The sequence below is a fragment of the Ruditapes philippinarum genome, unplaced genomic scaffold, assembly GCF_026571515.1.
Source record: "Ruditapes philippinarum isolate M1 unplaced genomic scaffold, ASM2657151v2 ctg1253_1_1_1_1, whole genome shotgun sequence".
Lineage (NCBI taxonomy): Eukaryota > Metazoa > Mollusca > Bivalvia > Venerida > Veneridae > Ruditapes > Ruditapes philippinarum.
The window spans coordinates 115321-134729 of NW_026858769.1; the positions used below are offsets into that span (position 1 = coordinate 115321).

General features: G+C 33.8%; 1 protein-coding gene across 12 annotated transcripts in view; it reads left to right on the forward strand.

The window, feature by feature from the left end:
* LOC132754227 (activated Cdc42 kinase-like) overlaps window positions 1-19409 on the forward strand; it is a 110466-nt gene that overhangs the window by 65032 nt on the left and 26025 nt on the right. For all 12 annotated transcript variants that reach the window (XM_060744834.1, XM_060744836.1, XM_060744832.1 and 9 more), the window contains 3 exons: window positions 2316-2465; window positions 11019-11125; window positions 15425-15573. In XM_060744834.1, coding sequence (XP_060600817.1) covers window positions 2316-2465; window positions 11019-11125; window positions 15425-15573 — 406 coding nt within the window. The remainder of the gene's footprint in view (window positions 1-2315; window positions 2466-11018; window positions 11126-15424; window positions 15574-19409) is intronic.

Genomic DNA, 19409 nt, shown 5'->3' on the forward strand with positions numbered 1-19409 from the left:
ATGAGTTCGAACATGGGTCATCTCGGATGAAAAACTAGGTCACAAGAGCTAAAAATAGAAAAACCTTGTGAACACTCTAGAGGTCACATTTTTGACCCAATCATCATCAAACTTGGTCAGGATGTTTGTCTAGGTGATAGCTTGGATGAGTTCGAACATGGGTCATCTCGGATGAAAAAGTAGGTCACAGGAGCTATAAATAGAAAAACCTTGTGAACACTCTAGTGGTCACATTTTTGAACCAATCATCATCAAACTTGGTCAGAATGCTTGTCTAGTCAATTGCTTGGATGAGTTTGAACATGGGTCATCTCTGATGAAAAACTAGGTCACAGGAGCTAAAAATAGAAAAACCTTGTGAACACTCTAGTGGTCACATTTTTTACCAAATCATCATCAAACTTTGTCAGGATGCTTGTTTAGATAATAGCTCAGATGAGTTCGAATATGGGTAATCTCGGATGAAAAACTAGGTCACCGGAGCTATAAATAGAAAAACCTTGTTAACACTCTAGTGGTCACATTTTTGCATCAATCATCATCAAACTTGGTCAGGATGCTTATCTAGTTGATAGCTTGAATGAGTTCGAACATGAGTCATTTTGGATGAAAAAGTAGGTCACCGGAGCTAAAAATAGAAAAACCTTGTTAACACTCTAGCGGTCACATTTTTGCATCAATCATCATCAAACTTGGTCAAGATGCTTGTCTAGGTGATAGCTCGGATGAGTTCGAACATGGGTCATCTCGGATGAAAAACTAGGTCACAGGAGCTAAAAATAGAAAAACCTTGTTAACACTCTAGTGGTCACAATTTTGACTCAATTGTCATCAAACTTGGTCAGGAAACTTGTCTAGGTCATTGCTGGGAATAAATCGAACATGGGACATTTCGGATGAAAAACTAGGTCACAGGAGCTAAAAATAGAAAAAATCTTGTTAACACTCTAGTGGCTACTGTTGTGATCCAAATATTCTGTTAATTGGTCTGAAAGTTTGTTTTGATGATTTCTAAGTCAAGATCGAACATGGGTCATCTTGGATGAAAAACTAGGTCACACCGCCCAAATATGGAAAAACCTTGTTAACATTCTAGTGGTCACATTTTCGACTCAATTATCATCAAACTTGGTCAGGATGTTTGTCTAGGTAATTGCTTGGATGAGTTCGAAATCGCATGTGAAACTAGGTCACCGGAGCTAAAAATAGAAAAATCTTGTTAACACTCTAGTTGCTACTGTTTTGATCCAAGTATCCTGGAAATTGGTCTGAAAGTTTTTTTTGATGATTTCTAGGTCAAGTTTGAATATGTGTCACCTGGGTAAAAAACTAGGTCGCACTGCTCAAATATGGATAATCCTTGTTAACACTGTAGTGGTCACATTTTTGACTCACCTGTCATGAGACTTGGTCAGAATGCTTGTCTAGGTAATTGTTTGGATGAGTTTGATAATTCAGGTGAGCGATCTAGGGCCATCATGGCCCTCTTGTTATAGTTTTGTTTAGAATTACAAAAGATTTTTACGAACTTTAAGAAAAAAAAAGTAAAAGGTTAGAAGTTAGATGTTAAAAGCAACGTAAAAAAGGATACCATGAAGCCTGGTCTAAAACTCTATTCATAAGACTTCGCAAAAATGTTGATATTTTTAATGCCGAGAAAGCTGAGCTTGTAAGATAGTGAATGTATCATAAAAACTTTGTATACAGATCAGTTTTTCAAGTGGAAAACTCCCAGCCTCCTTGAGATTCTGTAAATATTTAGATTTATAAGTCAGATTTTATAAACTTGCAACAGTTTATTGTGGAAATTATGGCAGTGGAGAATCCCAGGAATGCCTCCTGATAAAGCCAGTTAGTCAACAGACCTAAAAATTTCTGTAAATAAAATTTCTACAAGATTTTGTTATATCTGTCACTGTTTTCTTTTTATCACAAAGTTATAAAAAGATAAGTTGAGAAAACAATGTGTTATAAATCATGATTTATGAATAAATAAACATATTGATTATAGGTCAAGTAATCTGAAATTTATCTATATTGAAAAGGGAGAGTACTTTTGCAAGGTACCTAAAGTTTAACTTTTGTTCCAAGAGTTGTGTCCCTTTGGAAGTAAAGTTGCTGATGGTGAAGTATTTGGCAAAATTTCATATAAAGGTTCTAAAATATCAGATAAATCAAAAGTTCTTGATAGAGATGCCTATTTCTGTAGTGAGGATGATTTATAATTTAGATAAAAGTCCTAAAAATATTTTGTAGATGAAAATTATATTTTATATTTTATGACTTTATCTTATTCGATTTTTATTTCGTTACAGATATTGGATGCAATCGACTCGCCCAATCACCAAAGATTAGAACAGCCAGAATTGTGTCCAAAGAATTACTATGATCTCATGTTGAAATGTTGGGACCATGAACCTGAAAACCGACCAACCTTCAGTGAAATGTACATAACACTACCACAGGTAGGTCGTCAACACATTTGGTGATTTTAATTTTTCTTCCAACAGATTTTTCATACTCTCCAAAGGGAGGACATATAGTTTTTAGCTCCACTTTTCGAATAGAAAAAGTTGAGATATTCTTATGACCTTCTCATCATTGTTTTGGCATTGGCATTTCGTCAACACAGTCATTGATTTTAACTTTTTTTCCCCCAACAGATTTTTCATACCCCCAAAGGGTGGCTTATAGTTTTTAGATCCACTTTTCAAAAAGAAAAAATGAGGCTATTGTTATTACTCTCTTGTCACCATTTTGGCATTGGCATTGGTGCTTTCTGTCTGCTTTCTTACATGTCTTGTTGAATTGTTTGTCTGTCTGTCTGCTATTTGTTTGGTCTGTATCCAGTTTAAATATTAAAAGAATGGCACAGTTGATAATCCAGCTCTCCTGTGCATTGGTGTTAACATAGGTCAAAAGACATATTTTTCTACATAAAACTGTAACAAAATAGCCCATCATAGGATTTTACGGATTTTTATGCTCCCCGAAAAAATTTCGGGGGAGCATATAGTCGCCGCCTTGTCCGTCCGTCCGTCTTTCCGTCCGTCCATCCCCTTTTCTTGTCCGGGACATAACTTTGAAACAACAAGAGGTATCAACATGAAACTTTGTAGGTAGATAGATCTCATTGAGTAGGTGTGCAGTGCACAAGAACCGTAACTCTGCCTTGCCTAACTTTTGAATTATTCCCCTTTGTTTATTTTTACACTTTGAACTTTGTCCGGGACATAACTCTAAAAGTATAAGAGGTATCAACATGAAACTTTGTAGGTAGATAGATCTCATTGAGTAGGTGTGCAGTGCACAAGAACCGTAACTCTGCCTTGCCTAATTTTTGAATTACCCCCCTTTGTTTATTTTACACTTTGAAATTTGTCCGGGACATAACTCTAAAAGTATAAGAGTTATCAACATGAAACTTTGTAGGTAGATAGATCTCATTGAGTAGGTGTGCAGTGAACAAGAACCTTAACTCTGCCTTGCCTAATTTTTGAATTATCCCCCTTTGTTTATTTTGCACTTTGAACTTTGTCCGGGACATTACTCTAAAATTATAAGAGATATCAACATGAAACTTTGTAAATAGATAGGTCTCATTGGTTGGAAGTGCAGTGCTTAAGAATCATTACTCTGCCTTGCCTTATTTTGAAGTAATTGCCCTTTGTTTATTTTTACTTTTTGACTTTTGTCCTGGACATTACTTTAAAACTATTAGAGATATCAACATGAAACTTTGTAGGTAGCTAGATATAATTGGATAGAACTGCAATGCTTAAAGAACCTAAACAAAGCCTGGTCTAATTTTGGAGTTATTGCCCTTTGTTCATTTTTACACTTTGACTTTTACCCGGGACATAACTCTGATATCATCAGGAAACTTTATAGATAGATAGATCTCTTTGAATAGAAGTGCAGTGCAAAAAAACATAACTCCGCTTTGCCTAATTTTGGAGTTTTTGCCCTTTGTTCATTTTTTTTATACTTTCCTGTGTCCAGAACCTTCTCGGGGAGCATCACCCGGTTCAACCGGTTCTTGTTAAATGTATTTAACTTTTACCCAGAAGTATCACAAGTTCAAGTTTTGGGTATATCCTTATAATTAAGTAACAACAGTATGTATTCACAAGACACAAAAAAGATAAAATAAAAATAAAAACATTTTCAAGGTCATTGTCAAAGGTTCATAATTTTAGCATGGATTGAATATAGCATTAATTTTTTTTCAATGTTTGTTTTTGAGGCCCCAACTGGGTAGCCCTGTTTACATTTATGTTGATTTTCACAAAACGATATCAATTGAGATATGTAGAATACTATGCTTCTTGAGTTTCAGAAATAGAAATACACCCAGAAACAAGACAAATTCTGAATGTTATTGTTGTAAGATATTCTATCTATAGACTTCAATTTAGTAAACATTGAACAATGCAAAAAATAGATCAAGATTTACACCTAGATGTCTCTTTTATATACTGTTACACGCTGTACCGAATTTGGAATAAAAAGACAATAAAGTTGTCTGATTCTATTATCTTATAACATCAATGTTTTTTTCCATTATCTCACATAGACATTGGTAAATATAATACATTTTAATGACATATAGTGATCACATTTAACGGTATTGGGCAATAAAAATGTTAATGACCAGTTATTGACAATAGACAGGCAATGATTGGCTGTTGTCCTTAGGGCAATAAGTTTGCACATTATCCAATAAATTGTACTTTCATGATCTATAATGCAGCAAGTTGGTTATACAGTGTATATTTTAAGTTATGTGATTCAATATAGACAGAATTTGGGTAAGAAATGATTCAGCAGTAAAATTTGGTGTTTATATTGCATGTTAACTCATATCTTGATTGAATTGGTAGTAGCAAAATCTACCGCTGTGATCAGTACAGTTCAATCTGATTTTAGTCAACACTGATCGCTATTCTGTGGGTATATATTTTGAAATTTTCCCTTAAACAGATGAAAAGAATCATCCAAATTGAAAGGACAAGTCCATTTAAGATATTTAGAGGGAGGAAAATGGGTTAATTTAAGTGCATAAGCTGAAAAGTCGCCATATGACTTACGGTGTCACAATGACTTCAAATCCAAACCAAACCTCTGTTTAAAGACCAGCGGATGAAATTTATGAAAAATGTACCCCAAAAAGTACAAGTTTCACTAGAAATTTATTCTAATGTGGTCAATTAACACAGGTTTTATTGTAGTGTCAATCAGTATGCCACTGTCTTAGGTTCAAATTTTGATTGACAGCATTTTACATTTTTAAGTGTCATCCAAACACTTGATATTGTACACCTCCAGATCAGTTTCTACGCTTGTCATATTGAAATATGATGTTGATGTTGATGTTTTTTTGACTTCTGTCCACCATTCACAATATGTTGTCTAAATGTATCTTCAAACAGAGAGATATAAAAATAGCAACAGCTTGTAAAAATAAAGGACTCAATTCTCTGGAATGTGAATTAACGACTTTGACATAATGAGAATATCAGTTAAGATATATGAGTATTTTTGGTGTCATCTTGATAGTGTATCTGGGCTTGGCAAAGTTTAATCAGTGAAATTAGATGTTTTTTCTGGTATATTGTAGGCATGGCAATAGTATTTATTTTATTTCTTGTTGCCCCAGATTTTTTTTTTATAAACTTCTTAACGATTCCAGCTAGATATTTAAATAAGGACCCACAAAGATATAACTGGACTATTGGCTGATCAGATTATTAATCCTTTGCTTGAAACCCCTTTATATAACAATGGATGCTTCTAAATTGCATTTTGTCTTAATTTACATGGGGTTTCATTTCAAAGTAAATCAATTACTTTTTCGTCCGCATACTTTTTCACAACAATTATGTCATTGAAGTATTGCATGTTGCCTCTCCAGTATAAAGTCCCTGTTTCAATACCATTTCAAACTTCCATGTTTTAAGTATACAAACAAAACAAATGCGGTGTGTAACTTAATGTTTTCACATTGTATTATGTTTTTTTTAAGTTTCACAGTTAGTAAGCTATTTTGAATACCTTTAGGAAACAAATGTGTCTTTATTTAACACATCTGCTGTGACGAGTGACAAGCACGTACATATGTATAGTTGAAATGTTTCATTGTTTCGAAAACCGAGGATTGACTGAATGCGCCCCTTGAGCCAAATATTTTGACATACATGATTTTGACACTATAAATAGTATTGTACCTATGGTAGTAATGTGTTTTGATTGGTGGGAATAAAAAATTACTGATGGTCATTAAAGATTTGTTGTACTCAGTGACTGTGATAACTTTTGGTGATTTATTTATTGTTGAGATTTAAAACAAAAACCAACAAAAACCAACACCAAATTAACAAGTTATATAATTTTTGGATATGTACGCATGAAAAGCAAAGGGAGATGTTTTAAAATTAAATTGTTGAAAGTGATTTTTGGATAAAGTGTTCAAAATAATCATGATGAATATTCTACCGTGGAAGTCTTTTGAGTATAAATTGGTAAGTTTAAAGGAATTGATATATAAAGTCATTTGATTTTGGATTGTCATAATGTCCAATCATCAGTTTTCTGAAAGAACATGGAGGAAAATAAAAGTCTAGGAAGGATGAATTCTGTTTACTAATTTTAGTGCATTGGTGATCAATGATAGCTGGAATAGTAATGATAGTAGTTAATACAGTCCAGAGTTTGAAATTGTAACATGAACCAATTTAATACTGCCAATCACAGGTTTTAACCTTAAAGAAAAGTGTTCTTTGAAAGTCGCAGATTTGAACCTTTGAGGAGTGTGTTCTCCTGAGTTTGAGCTTAGAAAATTTCTTTTTAGCCTAGTGGATTCTAAACCCAGGGATTTTGGGTTTTTACCATACTAGGTACAGTTCGATGTTATCATATATAGGTTCAGTACTGGATACAGTTTCACAAGATGTTCAAACTGAGCCTCTAAACCTAAATGATAAACATTAGCTAATAATATTTATGGTAAGGATTATCATTAGCTAATAATATTTATGGTAAGGATTATGGTATAATGTGCCGTTTGTCTGTATGAGTTAAAATTGACAAAAGGAAGATAAAAAAATTAAACATGAGTCTTTGGTAAAACCAGGGATGCCTGATCATTATGCTGTATTTTTCCTCTTGTTATTCCATATAAAGATAGATTTTTCTAGAATTTTAGAACCTTCCAGAAAACAGTTTTAAAAAAAAAACAAAAAAACTTATCCATGACCGTCTTCAAAGTGCATACCATGTATATGGTTTTAAAAATCAAATGCCAATTTCAGCTTAGATTTTAAAATGTCATGAAAATATGCTTATGCATTCATTTTTTCAGTATCAAAAAGAATTTTAATAGCAGAACATTTTATAAATAGTTCAGATACATATCTTAATGCACTCTTCAACTATTTTTATTGTTATCTAAGGGTATTGAAATATGTAATTTCGGAAATATTTGGAAGAATACTTCTTTTTTTATTGTCCCGATTTTTAATTCAATTCAAGCGAATACAAACACATCATAAACGGGTTTCGGTTTAGTATAAGGGAATGGTCTAGCCGCATACTTTTATGGTCTGTGGTTTTGATGGGTTTATAACTTATACGGTGCGAAGGATCATAAACTTTAAGGTGAAAAATGGTAATATGTAGCAACAAGAAAAAACGAATTACCTGTAAAGCTATGTAACTGTAATCAGTTACTTGTAAAATTGTCACATTCGTATTATTATGGTTTTCCGACCCACTGGGTACAATGAAAATATGACACAAATGGAGTGTATACTTCATAGCAAAACACGGGGTTTTGATTTATGGTTTTTATTTCGTATTTTGATGATTGTGTATTGTATGGTTTATAGAGATAGTCGTTAACCTGCTGAATTTCATAAATAAAAACCGTCCAGGTTTCATTTTTTTAACTGTCCATTATCAATTTTTGGGGATGTTGAGGTTAAAATTTGAAATTGGTCAGCAAACAGTAAAAGAGCAGTGGTGTTTCACCTTATAAAACTGAGGCCTTTAATTAGGCCCCTTCTTAATTTGAGTTTTTCTTTGAAATCATGCAGTTTTCCCAAAAATCTGAACTTTTTTTATCCCCAATTTGGAAATTTTAGAAATAATTTTTTTACCAAAATCAAGAGGCTACTGCCTCTTCCCAATTATGTCAGAAAAGTCACTGATTAGAGTCTAATCAATTTCTGCACAGACCTGCAAGCTGGTCTAGCTCTAAACAGTTGGCAAATGCTTATCACCCCAGCAGGTAAGGGTTAGTTTAAATGGCCACAAGTATAAAGCCTCCTCAGCATGCATATAGTATATAATCTGTGAAGCTTCGGATCAAATGGTATGGAAATTCCTAAAATCACAATTGGAGTAGGTCGGAATGCATAATGGGTCAAGTTGATTTCACAAATTTTGAAAAGGTATTGTTTAAAGTACTGTCATTCTCATGGTGGAAGTTTCTAGTTTTGGTTGTTTTCATTATTTATAGATTGGCAATCCATAATTATCATCAGTTTAAATGCTGTTAAAGTGGGTTGTATTTTCAGCCTGTAAATTAATATTATCCATTGATCATCCCCAAAATTGGTTGTTTTCCTTAGCACATTTGTTGCCTCAGATATTAAAAATGAAAACCCTGCATCTGTGAAATCAAAGTAAGCTCTAGATGTTGTCTGCTAAATTTTGGTATTCCGAAGTCCCTATTATCTACAAATGGACTGATCCAAAGGCATAACAAGGAAAAATCCATTAAAGAAATTTAGCAGATGAAGGGTTAAGAAAACCATCTGTTGATTATTAAGTTAAATTCACATTGATTAATGCTGGGAAAGATACTGTCCACCTGTACATATGAATACTGGACATGCATAAACCTTAATAAACAAGCCATTTAAAGATTTACATTTTCTCATAAGAAATTGACACGTAATCCTTATAAGTCCATTTAAACGAAAGATATACATTAAGTCACCTATTTATAAGAGAAAAACTTCCTCCATATCTGATAACATTTAAGCTGAGACCGATTCGTTTAAACCGATACAAATCGGTTCATTCATTTGTGAAAAACAAAAACAACAGTCTTATAATATAACTTACCTATTGAGACAAGCTTGGTGAGTCATACACCATCGGTTTTAATTTAGTTTCGCATTATGTCAATTTTTACCCCCCTCTCTCCGTTTTATGTATTGACAAAATTTTGTTGTAAAGTATAGAGGGTTTATTAGACGCACCATGTGTATTACGGAATGTAAAGATATTATAGATACAAGTGCATTCTTTCACCGAGTTATTGTATAGTGTATTTTCTTGCGGATAAAAGTAAAAATTATTGTATTTTATGTACAAGTGTGTTCATAAAGTGTGTTAATAGTGGATAATAAGTAGTGTTTTGTTGGATAATACATAGCGGTAACGACCAAGAGCGGAAAAAAAAATGTTAAGGAGAAAGTCTAAGGTATATTCGTTAGAAAATTTCGTTATCTTTGAAATTTGAAATATCGGGCATGCTAGCATAAATTCATGCAAGGATAAGAAACCCTAACAAGAATGAGCAAAAAAGTCATGTTATCTATCATAGAGTGCTCACGTTTTGATCGAATGATAATAATGCCTGAGAAATGGGAAAATAGATGGAAATCTCATGAGAAATCTTAAAAATGGACTCATTTTAATAAAAGTTTTGTTGAATTTTTCATCCAAGTTTTGTGTATTTATACAAAATGCTGATAAAACTTGTTGTTTTTGAAATCTGTAAAGTTTTAAACAAATCTTCCACAGGTTTTTATTTATTGACCTGAACAGACCAGTTTAATGGTATGATATCGTTAAGAATATAATTATGGTTCAAACCTTTATATATTAACAGGTTGAGCGACCAGTGACTCATAATGTAAACCCTTTTCAAAATCATTCTTGGATCTGTAGTCTTTAACCATTACATTTGTGGAATACAATGACCTACATTAGGTTGAATTACCTGCTATCATGTGAATTGAGCCAAATTTGGCAATTTTTGAAAATGTACGGTTGGCTACTTTTCCACTTCCCTATACATGTATGTATAATGGCCTAAAATGTTATGCCCTTAAAAGTAGGTGTGTATTGTATTACTCAAATTTCAGTGGATTATTATAAATGTATTAAATTTCCTTTTATGCTATTGACTGTACACATGAAAAAATGTGAAACAAATAAAACAGAACTTTTTACAATATTTTAGCAATATTCTTCCTGATTTAAGTGATTTATGTCATTGAGCTTATTTAAATTGATTCCAGAATTATTGCATTTATTCTAACTATAATATACAAATGTCATTTGTGTCTCAGTCTTTTGGTAGCGTCCCTTAGACACACCAATGGAGAAAAGTGGGGGCTTTGACCCCTGAGTTAATATCTTCATGTAACTAAACAGTTTAACATACAGTGCGATTGTGGTTCTTTCTCAGCTGCCAACATGAAATAATGCTTGCAGTGGCATCAGAAGTCTTCTCCGTCAGTAAAAGCTTGAAACTTGTCATTTGACAATATTCTTTAGTATCAGTGTGATTCAAATTATATGTACATGTGTAACCATTTCTATAGTACATCTAATCTCAATGTTTCAACTGCAAGAATGACCAATTTTACATAGATGTCGAAGGGCGACCATCGTCTATATAATAAAAAATGTCCTGATGCATAGTTTGTTGGGCTACTGTACATCCACAGTTACTCTGTTGTTCTGGCATGTGTAGGAAAAAAGTCCAAAAACGATTTTTGAACAAAATTGATGTTTAAGAAGAATTGATCGAATTATTCTGGGCGATCGATGATGTTATTTGCTGTGTTCATGTTTAGATAAAGTTATATAATTTGCTTATTCTCACGTAGGGAACTATCAGTATGGGAATTAAGCAGTTTTTGTCATATTGATTGCCTTCTCAAGACATTAATAATAAATCATGCAATGCTGTAATATTTATATTTGCTCGTGTTTTTCAGATGCGACCCACTCAGGTAAAGGCAGTGAAAGATTTCCCAGAAATTACTGTCCCGAAAGACTACATTTACTATCGTGCATATGACGTCATTTCTGTCCTCGATAAAACGTAAGTGAAGCTTATACTTGGGCTATACATTATTAATATAATAATGATGCAACCAACATGTTTATATACTGTGATCGGGCCCTTGCAGTTGACTTGATAGAAAGAACTTTATGTCTTATGAACTGAGCCCTTGACCTGGGTATAAAGAATTTTTTTAAGCTCAAACTCAGATCGCAGGTATTTGATTGGTCAGAAACCACTTAAACCAGCGGCATGGCGCTGGCCGAGTGGTTAACACGTCAGACTAGAAATCCTAGGATTGCTGACAGCGTGGGATTCAAAGCCTGTCAGAGGCAAGCCAATGTTTCCTTGAGGAAGAAACTTTACATTTATTGCTTAGTACTGGTTGCTTCCAGGAACGGATTCGAGAATGTTTCAATAAGCTTATAGCTTTCAACTCAATCAAACTGAAATATTAATAAATTTGTATAAGACCATCCTTAAAAAAATAATTTTTTGAATCAGAAAATTATGCCTTGTGCTTTGTTTTCGTTCTTTTAAAGGTTAATAGAAGAAATAAAATGTAGTTCTTATTAAATAAGAATTCAGTTATCAATTTATTAATTGTTACCAGATTATCAAAGCATATTTTGTCCAGCATTTTGAAATTCCATGTTTATTTGAGTGTACAGTTCAATTAAAAAAAAAAAAAAAAATCGACCTACCTACCCACCTTGAAAATTCTGGGTCGGGTTACTGCAAACAAACATTTTTTTAAGGATGGCCTAAACTAAACTAAACCAGCACACAATGAGCATTGAGTATCTGACAAAATGAAAATACTAAGATTCAAGACAGATCTCAGAAAAAAGTTTTTTGTAACCTTGTATCTTGAGCGTGACACATGATATTGTATGGAGACATGCTGCTTTAAATTACAATTGAAATTGTACAAATTTACACCATATTCTGTGAGATAAGATCTTAAATAAAATCATCAAAGATTTTGTGTAATATCTTGATTACAGAAAGCCTTGATTGTATTGTATGTTATAATGTGCTTAATATACTGTATTCCTAGAAATCTTCGCGGATACAATATTTCGCGTTTTTTACAACGTCGGCATTTTCGCGGAGACAAACTTTCGCGGATATGTAGTAACCGCGAATTCCGCGAATGTTAAGTCGCTACGGCCTAAATTACAGTTTTTGGAGGCTACGTTTTTGATGCATGACCTTGTCTGTTGGGTGCTTTGAATTATTTTATTTTTTTGACAAGTCGCGCCTAAAGCGCACCGTTACTCGATACATGTTCATCTATTGACTACTTTCATGTTTCCTTACCTTTTTCATTATGTGATTAAGTAAGATTTAGTCAGACCCGTTAGCTTTTATTCTCATTTGAATCATAACTGACTTTTTCTTCAAAATGTCGATACGTAATTTTTACACATTGTCGGGCTGTACATTGCTTTCATTATAACAACATAACAGTTGTTTATCAATATCGCTATTGTACTTTTAACAAAGGATTACACCTACTCCAAGCAAATAAAATCCAAGTCATTCAATGTTCACAAACTGTAAATGCGTTTGTCAACGCCCTGACTAACCGTCAATAAGCATGATAATTACTAATAATTGATATTTTCTTTTTCAGCGTGCAACTAGTATCAATAACATACATAAATAATTCTTTACACATTTCTATAGCGCCTGTGTTTTTATGTTGTTTTTTTTGTATAAGTAGATTATAATAAATATTCTGCACTTTTTATGTTATATTTGGTTGAAGCTAGAAATGTTCGCGGATTTGTTAAAAGTGACATATTCGCGGCTATTAAGATTCGCGGAATCATGCCTACCGCGAAAAGCGCTAACTTAAAATGCGCGAAATCTTTTCTAGGAATACAGTAAATAAATGCCTACCTATAGCTGGTGTCCTTATTTGAACTTTAGGATAGTAAACAAAGGTTGATGTGAGTCATTTGATATAAATATAAATGATCAACATACATTAAGTACTGTTTAACATTAATAGAACCTGAGTCCTCGACAGAAGATCTCTGTATTTTAAACACATCATAACCTTAATTTAATTTCTATAAATAGAACCTTGGTCCTGACATGTTGTCCAGCTTATTGAAGTACATTACTACAATGATCAATTGTAAATCTGGCCCTTCCCACCTGTGTTGGGGGTTTTACCTTTGAGTCTAATCTCTACATTGTCTGATCAATGTGTCCCTGTTCTTTTGCACAAAAATAATGTGGATATGTTCCTTTTAGGGTCATTTTAATAGGGAAATTACAAAATATGTTCTTTTTAGGGTCATTTGAGTATAAAAATTACATATGTTCCTTTTAGGATAATTCTAGTAGGAAAATTACATATGTTCCTTTTAGGGTTATTTTAATAGGGAAATTACATGACATGTTCCTTTTAGGGTCATTTTAGTACTGGGAAATTACATAATTATGTTCCTTTTAGGGTCATATTAGTAGGGGAATTACATGACATGTTCCTTTTAGGGTTATTTTAGTAGGGGAATTACATGACATGTTCCTTTTAGGGTCATTTAATTAAGTAGAGAAATTGCATATGTTCCTTTTAGGGTCATTTTAGTATGGAAATTACATGATATGTTCCTTTTAGGGTCATTTTAGTAGGGAAATTACATATGTTCCTTTTAGGGTCATTTTAGTAGGGAAATTACATGGTATGTTCCTTTTAGGGTCATTTTAGTAGGGAAATTACATATGTTCCTTTTAGGGTTATTTCAGTAAGGAAATTACATATGTTCCTATTAGGGTCATTTCAGTAGGGAAATTACACAATATGTTCCTTTTAGGGTCATTTTAGTAGGGAAATTACATGATATGTTCTTTTTAGGGTCATTTTAGTAGGGAAATTACATGATATGTTCCTTTTAGGGTCATTTTAGTAGGGAAATTACATGATATGTTACTTTGAGGGTCATTTTAGTAGGAAATAACCATCGGATTATCCCAGCTGTGCAGAGCCTTAACCAGGGATATGATTATTTAAAAGTCCTCGCTACCACTACTCCCAAGAAGTGGGGAGTCCTTTGTTACAACAGACTGATGCATTATAATATATTATAAGGCACACCCACATTTACCCTTTCCCTGCTGATTCTGTTAACATGACACTGCCTGCCAGAAATTTGTGGTTATTGGGTGTAAACTTGCTTGAGTGATTCTAATTATTGATAGTCAAGGTCATATAACTCAATAGTTTCTACACATGTAATGTTTAAGGTTAGGTTGAAATACTAGAATTGACCTCAGAGGCTAACTGTTTAATTTTGAGTCATTTCAAGTTCGGGGATGGGGGGTCTGGGCTTGCTTATTACCAGTTGCATCATAAGTTCACCGAAGTTTTCAGTGATTCTCTGTTAACATTATGATGTAAATGTGTTTTTCCTAGAAATAAAATGTATGCATAGACATTACATAGCATTAGTTAGACAGAACATAAAATTACAATAAATGCACTCAAATGCAGTACAATAATTGATAAAGTAAATCCATTGATTGCCATCTCTTTTTAGTCATAAGGAAATACACTTAATTGAAAAGATAAAGGGGAAAAACATAAACACGACGGGAAATTATTACTCAGCGATATTGAAATGTATTGATTTTGCAAGGTTTAAGGTCGATTAGATAAGGACGTTGATCAGGACCTTGTTTGTAATGTTTAAAAGAAATAACTCGGCTGGTCCACTTAATGATGGTTAAGGAGATAGTAAAACTTCATTAAATAGCCTTCCGACTGTAATGTCTTTGGCTTAAGAGATTGAAGGACATTTATTTGTATAATAGGAAATGTATGAAGTTAATCCGGAAAAAAGATAGTCTTCTTTTCAAATGTATCGAGATAATCTGGAAAGAAGATAGTCTTCTTTACAATTGGCTTTTAGTGTTTTAGTCTCGCTTTATTAACAGATAATTTTGTATTTTCTATGCACTTTAATGGCTGATGACGTATGTTTGCTAAATTTTTAATGGAGTGTTCGCTTGTGCATGAAATTAAGCATGCTAAGAGTTGCACATAAGGGTTTCCTTAACTTAACAAGTAGAGTCGGAATGCCAGTATCAGTGTTACCTTGAATGAACAATTTTAATGTGCGTTATTATGATTGTCTGGTAATTTTTTGGTCAAGTTTTGTACATTTAGTTGTGTACTGACTGGTAGGAACATATCCGACTGCTGGTCACATATTATATTGATGGCTATTGGTAAGTTGGTATCCACTATAAGAAATACCAATATTAAGAAAAGACATCTGTTAAATCTTTATGTTCACCTTCATTATCACTACTATGTTTCAGACCTTCACATCCACCTGTGCCAGGTTTATGGAAGGGTGCACTAACCAGTGGAAAAGTGGGATATTTTGACCCCTGCAATACAGTCCCTTTCATAGAACCAAAGAGTAGCCCTGATGGGGGAACACCAAAAAAGTCAATCACAAGAAAAGGTAAGTCAGCAAGGAAACTGAGAGGTTTGATTGAAAATAATATACTATCCTTGACACACAAAAATACTAGGCTTTAAAAACATCATTCTGACAATGTAAGTATTTCTTTAGATTTCAGATTAAAGGTGTACAAAATGTACATGGCTGAGTGGTAAAGGTCAATGACGGGCACCTGAAGTCTTCCTCCGCCATATGGCCCTAGCAGTGTTAGTGCAGCGTTAAACCCAAACAACAAACAAAAACAATTTTGGGTCTAATTTAATTCCTGCTTTATACAACCCAAATTGAGGAATGTTTAGTTAATTTATAAACTATAACTGTCAGGGAAGAAGGAAAAATTCTGCTGAAAACAAGTGTTATCAAACTTTAAGATGTAATGTAAACAAGAAATTCTGTTTTTATCCTTATCATATGTTATGCACTTTTAAAACAAAATGTTGTTCATTTGCCAAGAATAAGTTTAAATAGGTGTGTACTTTATAAATAACAAGGTGACTCATATTTATCAGTAAGTTGATATTATCCCACACATCCCTAAATTCTCAATAATGGACAAGTCCCACTCTGAATTAGGGAAACTCAGCATTGTTCTAACTCGGCAGCCGACAAAATAAAATGTGGTCCAGACTGAACCAATGTGCTGTAAGGCCTGGCTCTAAACTGACAGCATCCAGTCTTAGCCACTGGCATTCAAAGAGTTAAACTTTTATTTAATCAGCTGAAAGCAAAAGTGATTAGGCTCTACACCACCGTTGGTCGTTAAACTTCAAATTTTCATCTTATTATCCCTCAAAATTGAAGCTGGACAAGTTCATTTAAGAAATTCAGGAGGTTAAGGGTTCAACCATTGGGTTGATGGTTGCTTGCCTATGAAGCCAGTGCTTTTCTTGATCATACAAGGTATATGCCATTACAGTATAAGAGCAATGTATGTCTGTGCACCACCTTGCAAAAGCCCTCTGGTTTAGCACAATAGGGTAGAGCATTTGACCGTCCATCGGGTGACCCTGGTTTGATTCCTTGCAGGTCACTCTCCTTGTGATTAATCATGAAATCCTTTCTACGGCCATTCACACACCACACTGTACCTCTGTCCTGACTGAATTGTGCTCTGGTAAATACATTGTGGCTTATTGCCGTGATCTGGTGCATAATCTACCAACACCACCGCACCTCCCCGACTAGTCTCTATACTGCCAGGTGCTGTAATTCAGTACTCTGATATTAAATTCCCTCGAGTAAAATATGGACTGTTCAAATTCAAAGCTCATTACTCAAATGCAGGAAAGTTTATAAGGTTAAAGAAAAGGGGGAAAAGTAGCATTAAATGTAATGTTATATAAACTAAAAAAAACCTGAAGATAACCTGTAATGAATAACTTGGCTAAATGGTTGATACTGTTCTTAATATATGAGCATATTATGTAAGACAGGTTTTTTGTATTCCGTGGAAAATTTTGCCTTTATCTACTGTGGTTTATTGTGAAGGTAAATTGAATGCATAAAAAAATGGACTGCATTTAATGTGCAGTATATATTGACATAATAGAATGTTTAAGTTTGTCTCTTTTTAGCTGACCTGTCACAAAGTGACAGGGTGAGCTTTTGTGATCGCTTTTCGTCCGGCCATCGTCCGTCCGTAAACTTTTACTTTAAATGACATCTTCTCATAAACCACTAAGCCAATTTCATCCAAACTTCACAGGAATGTTCCTTTGGTGGTCACCTTTAAAAATTGTTCAAAGAATTTAATTCCATGCAGAACTCTGGTTGCCATGGCAACCAAAAGAAAAAACTTTAAATATCTTCTATTAAAAAACCATAAGAGCTAGAGCTTAGATATTTGGCATGAAACATCTAGTGTCTACCAAGTTTGTTCAAATAAAAGCCCTGGGGTCAAAATTGGCCCCGCCCCAGGGGGTCATTGATTTTCCCTATATGCATATAGTAAAAACTTAAAAAATCTTCTTTTAAAGAACTCAAACAGCTATGGCTAAGATATTGAGCATCAAACATGTTCTAATAGGTGTCTACCAAGTTTGTTCAAATAAAAGCCCTTGGGTCAAAATTGGCCCCGCCCCAGGGGGTCATTGATTTTTTCTATATGCATATAGTAAAAACTTAAAAAAATCTTCTTTTAAAGAACCAAAAGAGTTAGAGCTAAGATATTTAGCATGAAACATGTTCTAATAAGTGTCTACCAAGTTTGTTCAAATAAAAGCCCTGGGGTCAAAATTGGCCCCGCCCCGGGGGGTCATTGATTTTCCCTATATGCATATAGTAAAAACTTAAAAAATCTTCTTTTAAAGAACTCAAAGAGCTATGGCTAAGATATTTAGCATCAAACATGTTCTAATAGGTGTCTACCAAGTTTGTTCAAATAAAAGCCCTGGGGTCAAAATTGGCACCGCCCCGGGGGTCATTGATTTTCCTTATATGTGTATAGCAAAAACTTAAAAAATCTTCTTTGAAAAAACCCAAATAGCTAGAGTTAAGATATTAAGCATGAAACATCTTTTAGTGAGTGTCTACAAAGTTTGTTCAAATAAAAGCCCTGGGGTCAAAACTGGCCCGGCCCCAGGGGTGTCATTGTTTTTAACTATATGTGTATAGTAAAAACTTAAAAAAAATCTTCTTTTAAAAAGCCCAATGAGCTAGAGCTTAGATGTTTAGCATGAAACATCTTCTTATGGGTGTCTACCAAGTTTGTGCAAATAAAAGCCCTTGGGTTAAATTGGCCCTGCAACGTTTGGGGGGGGGAGGTGGGGGTTGGGGGGCCTATATACAGGTGAGCGACCTCAGGGCCATCATGGCCCTCTTGTTCATTATGTAAGTGGTTAACATATTCAACTCTTAATGGATCTCCTCAATCAAACTGCCAATCTGGGTTTAAAATCCTATCTGGGATCCGGAGTCTTTCACTTTTTTGGCTGAGTATCCGGCTAGGTTATTGAAGGTTGGTGGTTCTACTCTGGTCCCGGCTAACGCTGCCTGAAATAATATACAAAGGGTCATCTGGGGGTGTGGGGGGTTCCTCCTTCAGTCCAACTGAAAAGTCGCAATATAGGTATAATGACTTTCACAGAGTTATTGTCACCTAAAACCCAAGAAAACATTGTAGTTTTTTGCTGTATTAAAACTTAAAAGCTGAACAAGAAAAACAAGCACAGCATTAACTAGAGCATGTAGCAAAGTTTTATTGCACAATTTATATGCGTGACTTTAAGTAAGTGATTGTATTTACATAATATCAACAGAAATGAAAAGTTATAAAAGTCTTGAATGCAGCAAAAAATGTTTTTGATAAGAAAACATTGCAGGTGTATGGTATCACAAATTTTACCTTTCAGTATGATAACAACTATTTTGGAAATACGCTTTTTTGTCCCTTTTATTTGCATTAAATATCGTCCATAATATAAATTCTATAGGACCATTTTATCAATTGAATTCATATTTGATATGCAAGTATGAATAAATAATATGAAAATACAGGTCAGATTTTATTTTGGTTGCAATTCAATGATTTGTTATGGTGTAATAGGCATTTTGTCTGTGAAATTGTGATTTGTCATGATTTGTCATAACTTGATCAGCATCCAAGACACTTTGGTTACCTCCCTTGTGTTGTAAAGTAAATTATTCAGTGGTGATCTTTTAAGGATTGCTGAATTTTTCTTCACCTGTCCTTTGTATGCCTATAAACACTGTGGTTTTCAATATATTTATGGAATGTTAATTATGAAACAAATTTGTATATTGCTCAGTAGTCATGTCTTGAGTACATTCTGGAGGAACCAGCTGGTAAATTTGGTTGTGACTCTAATATGACATAA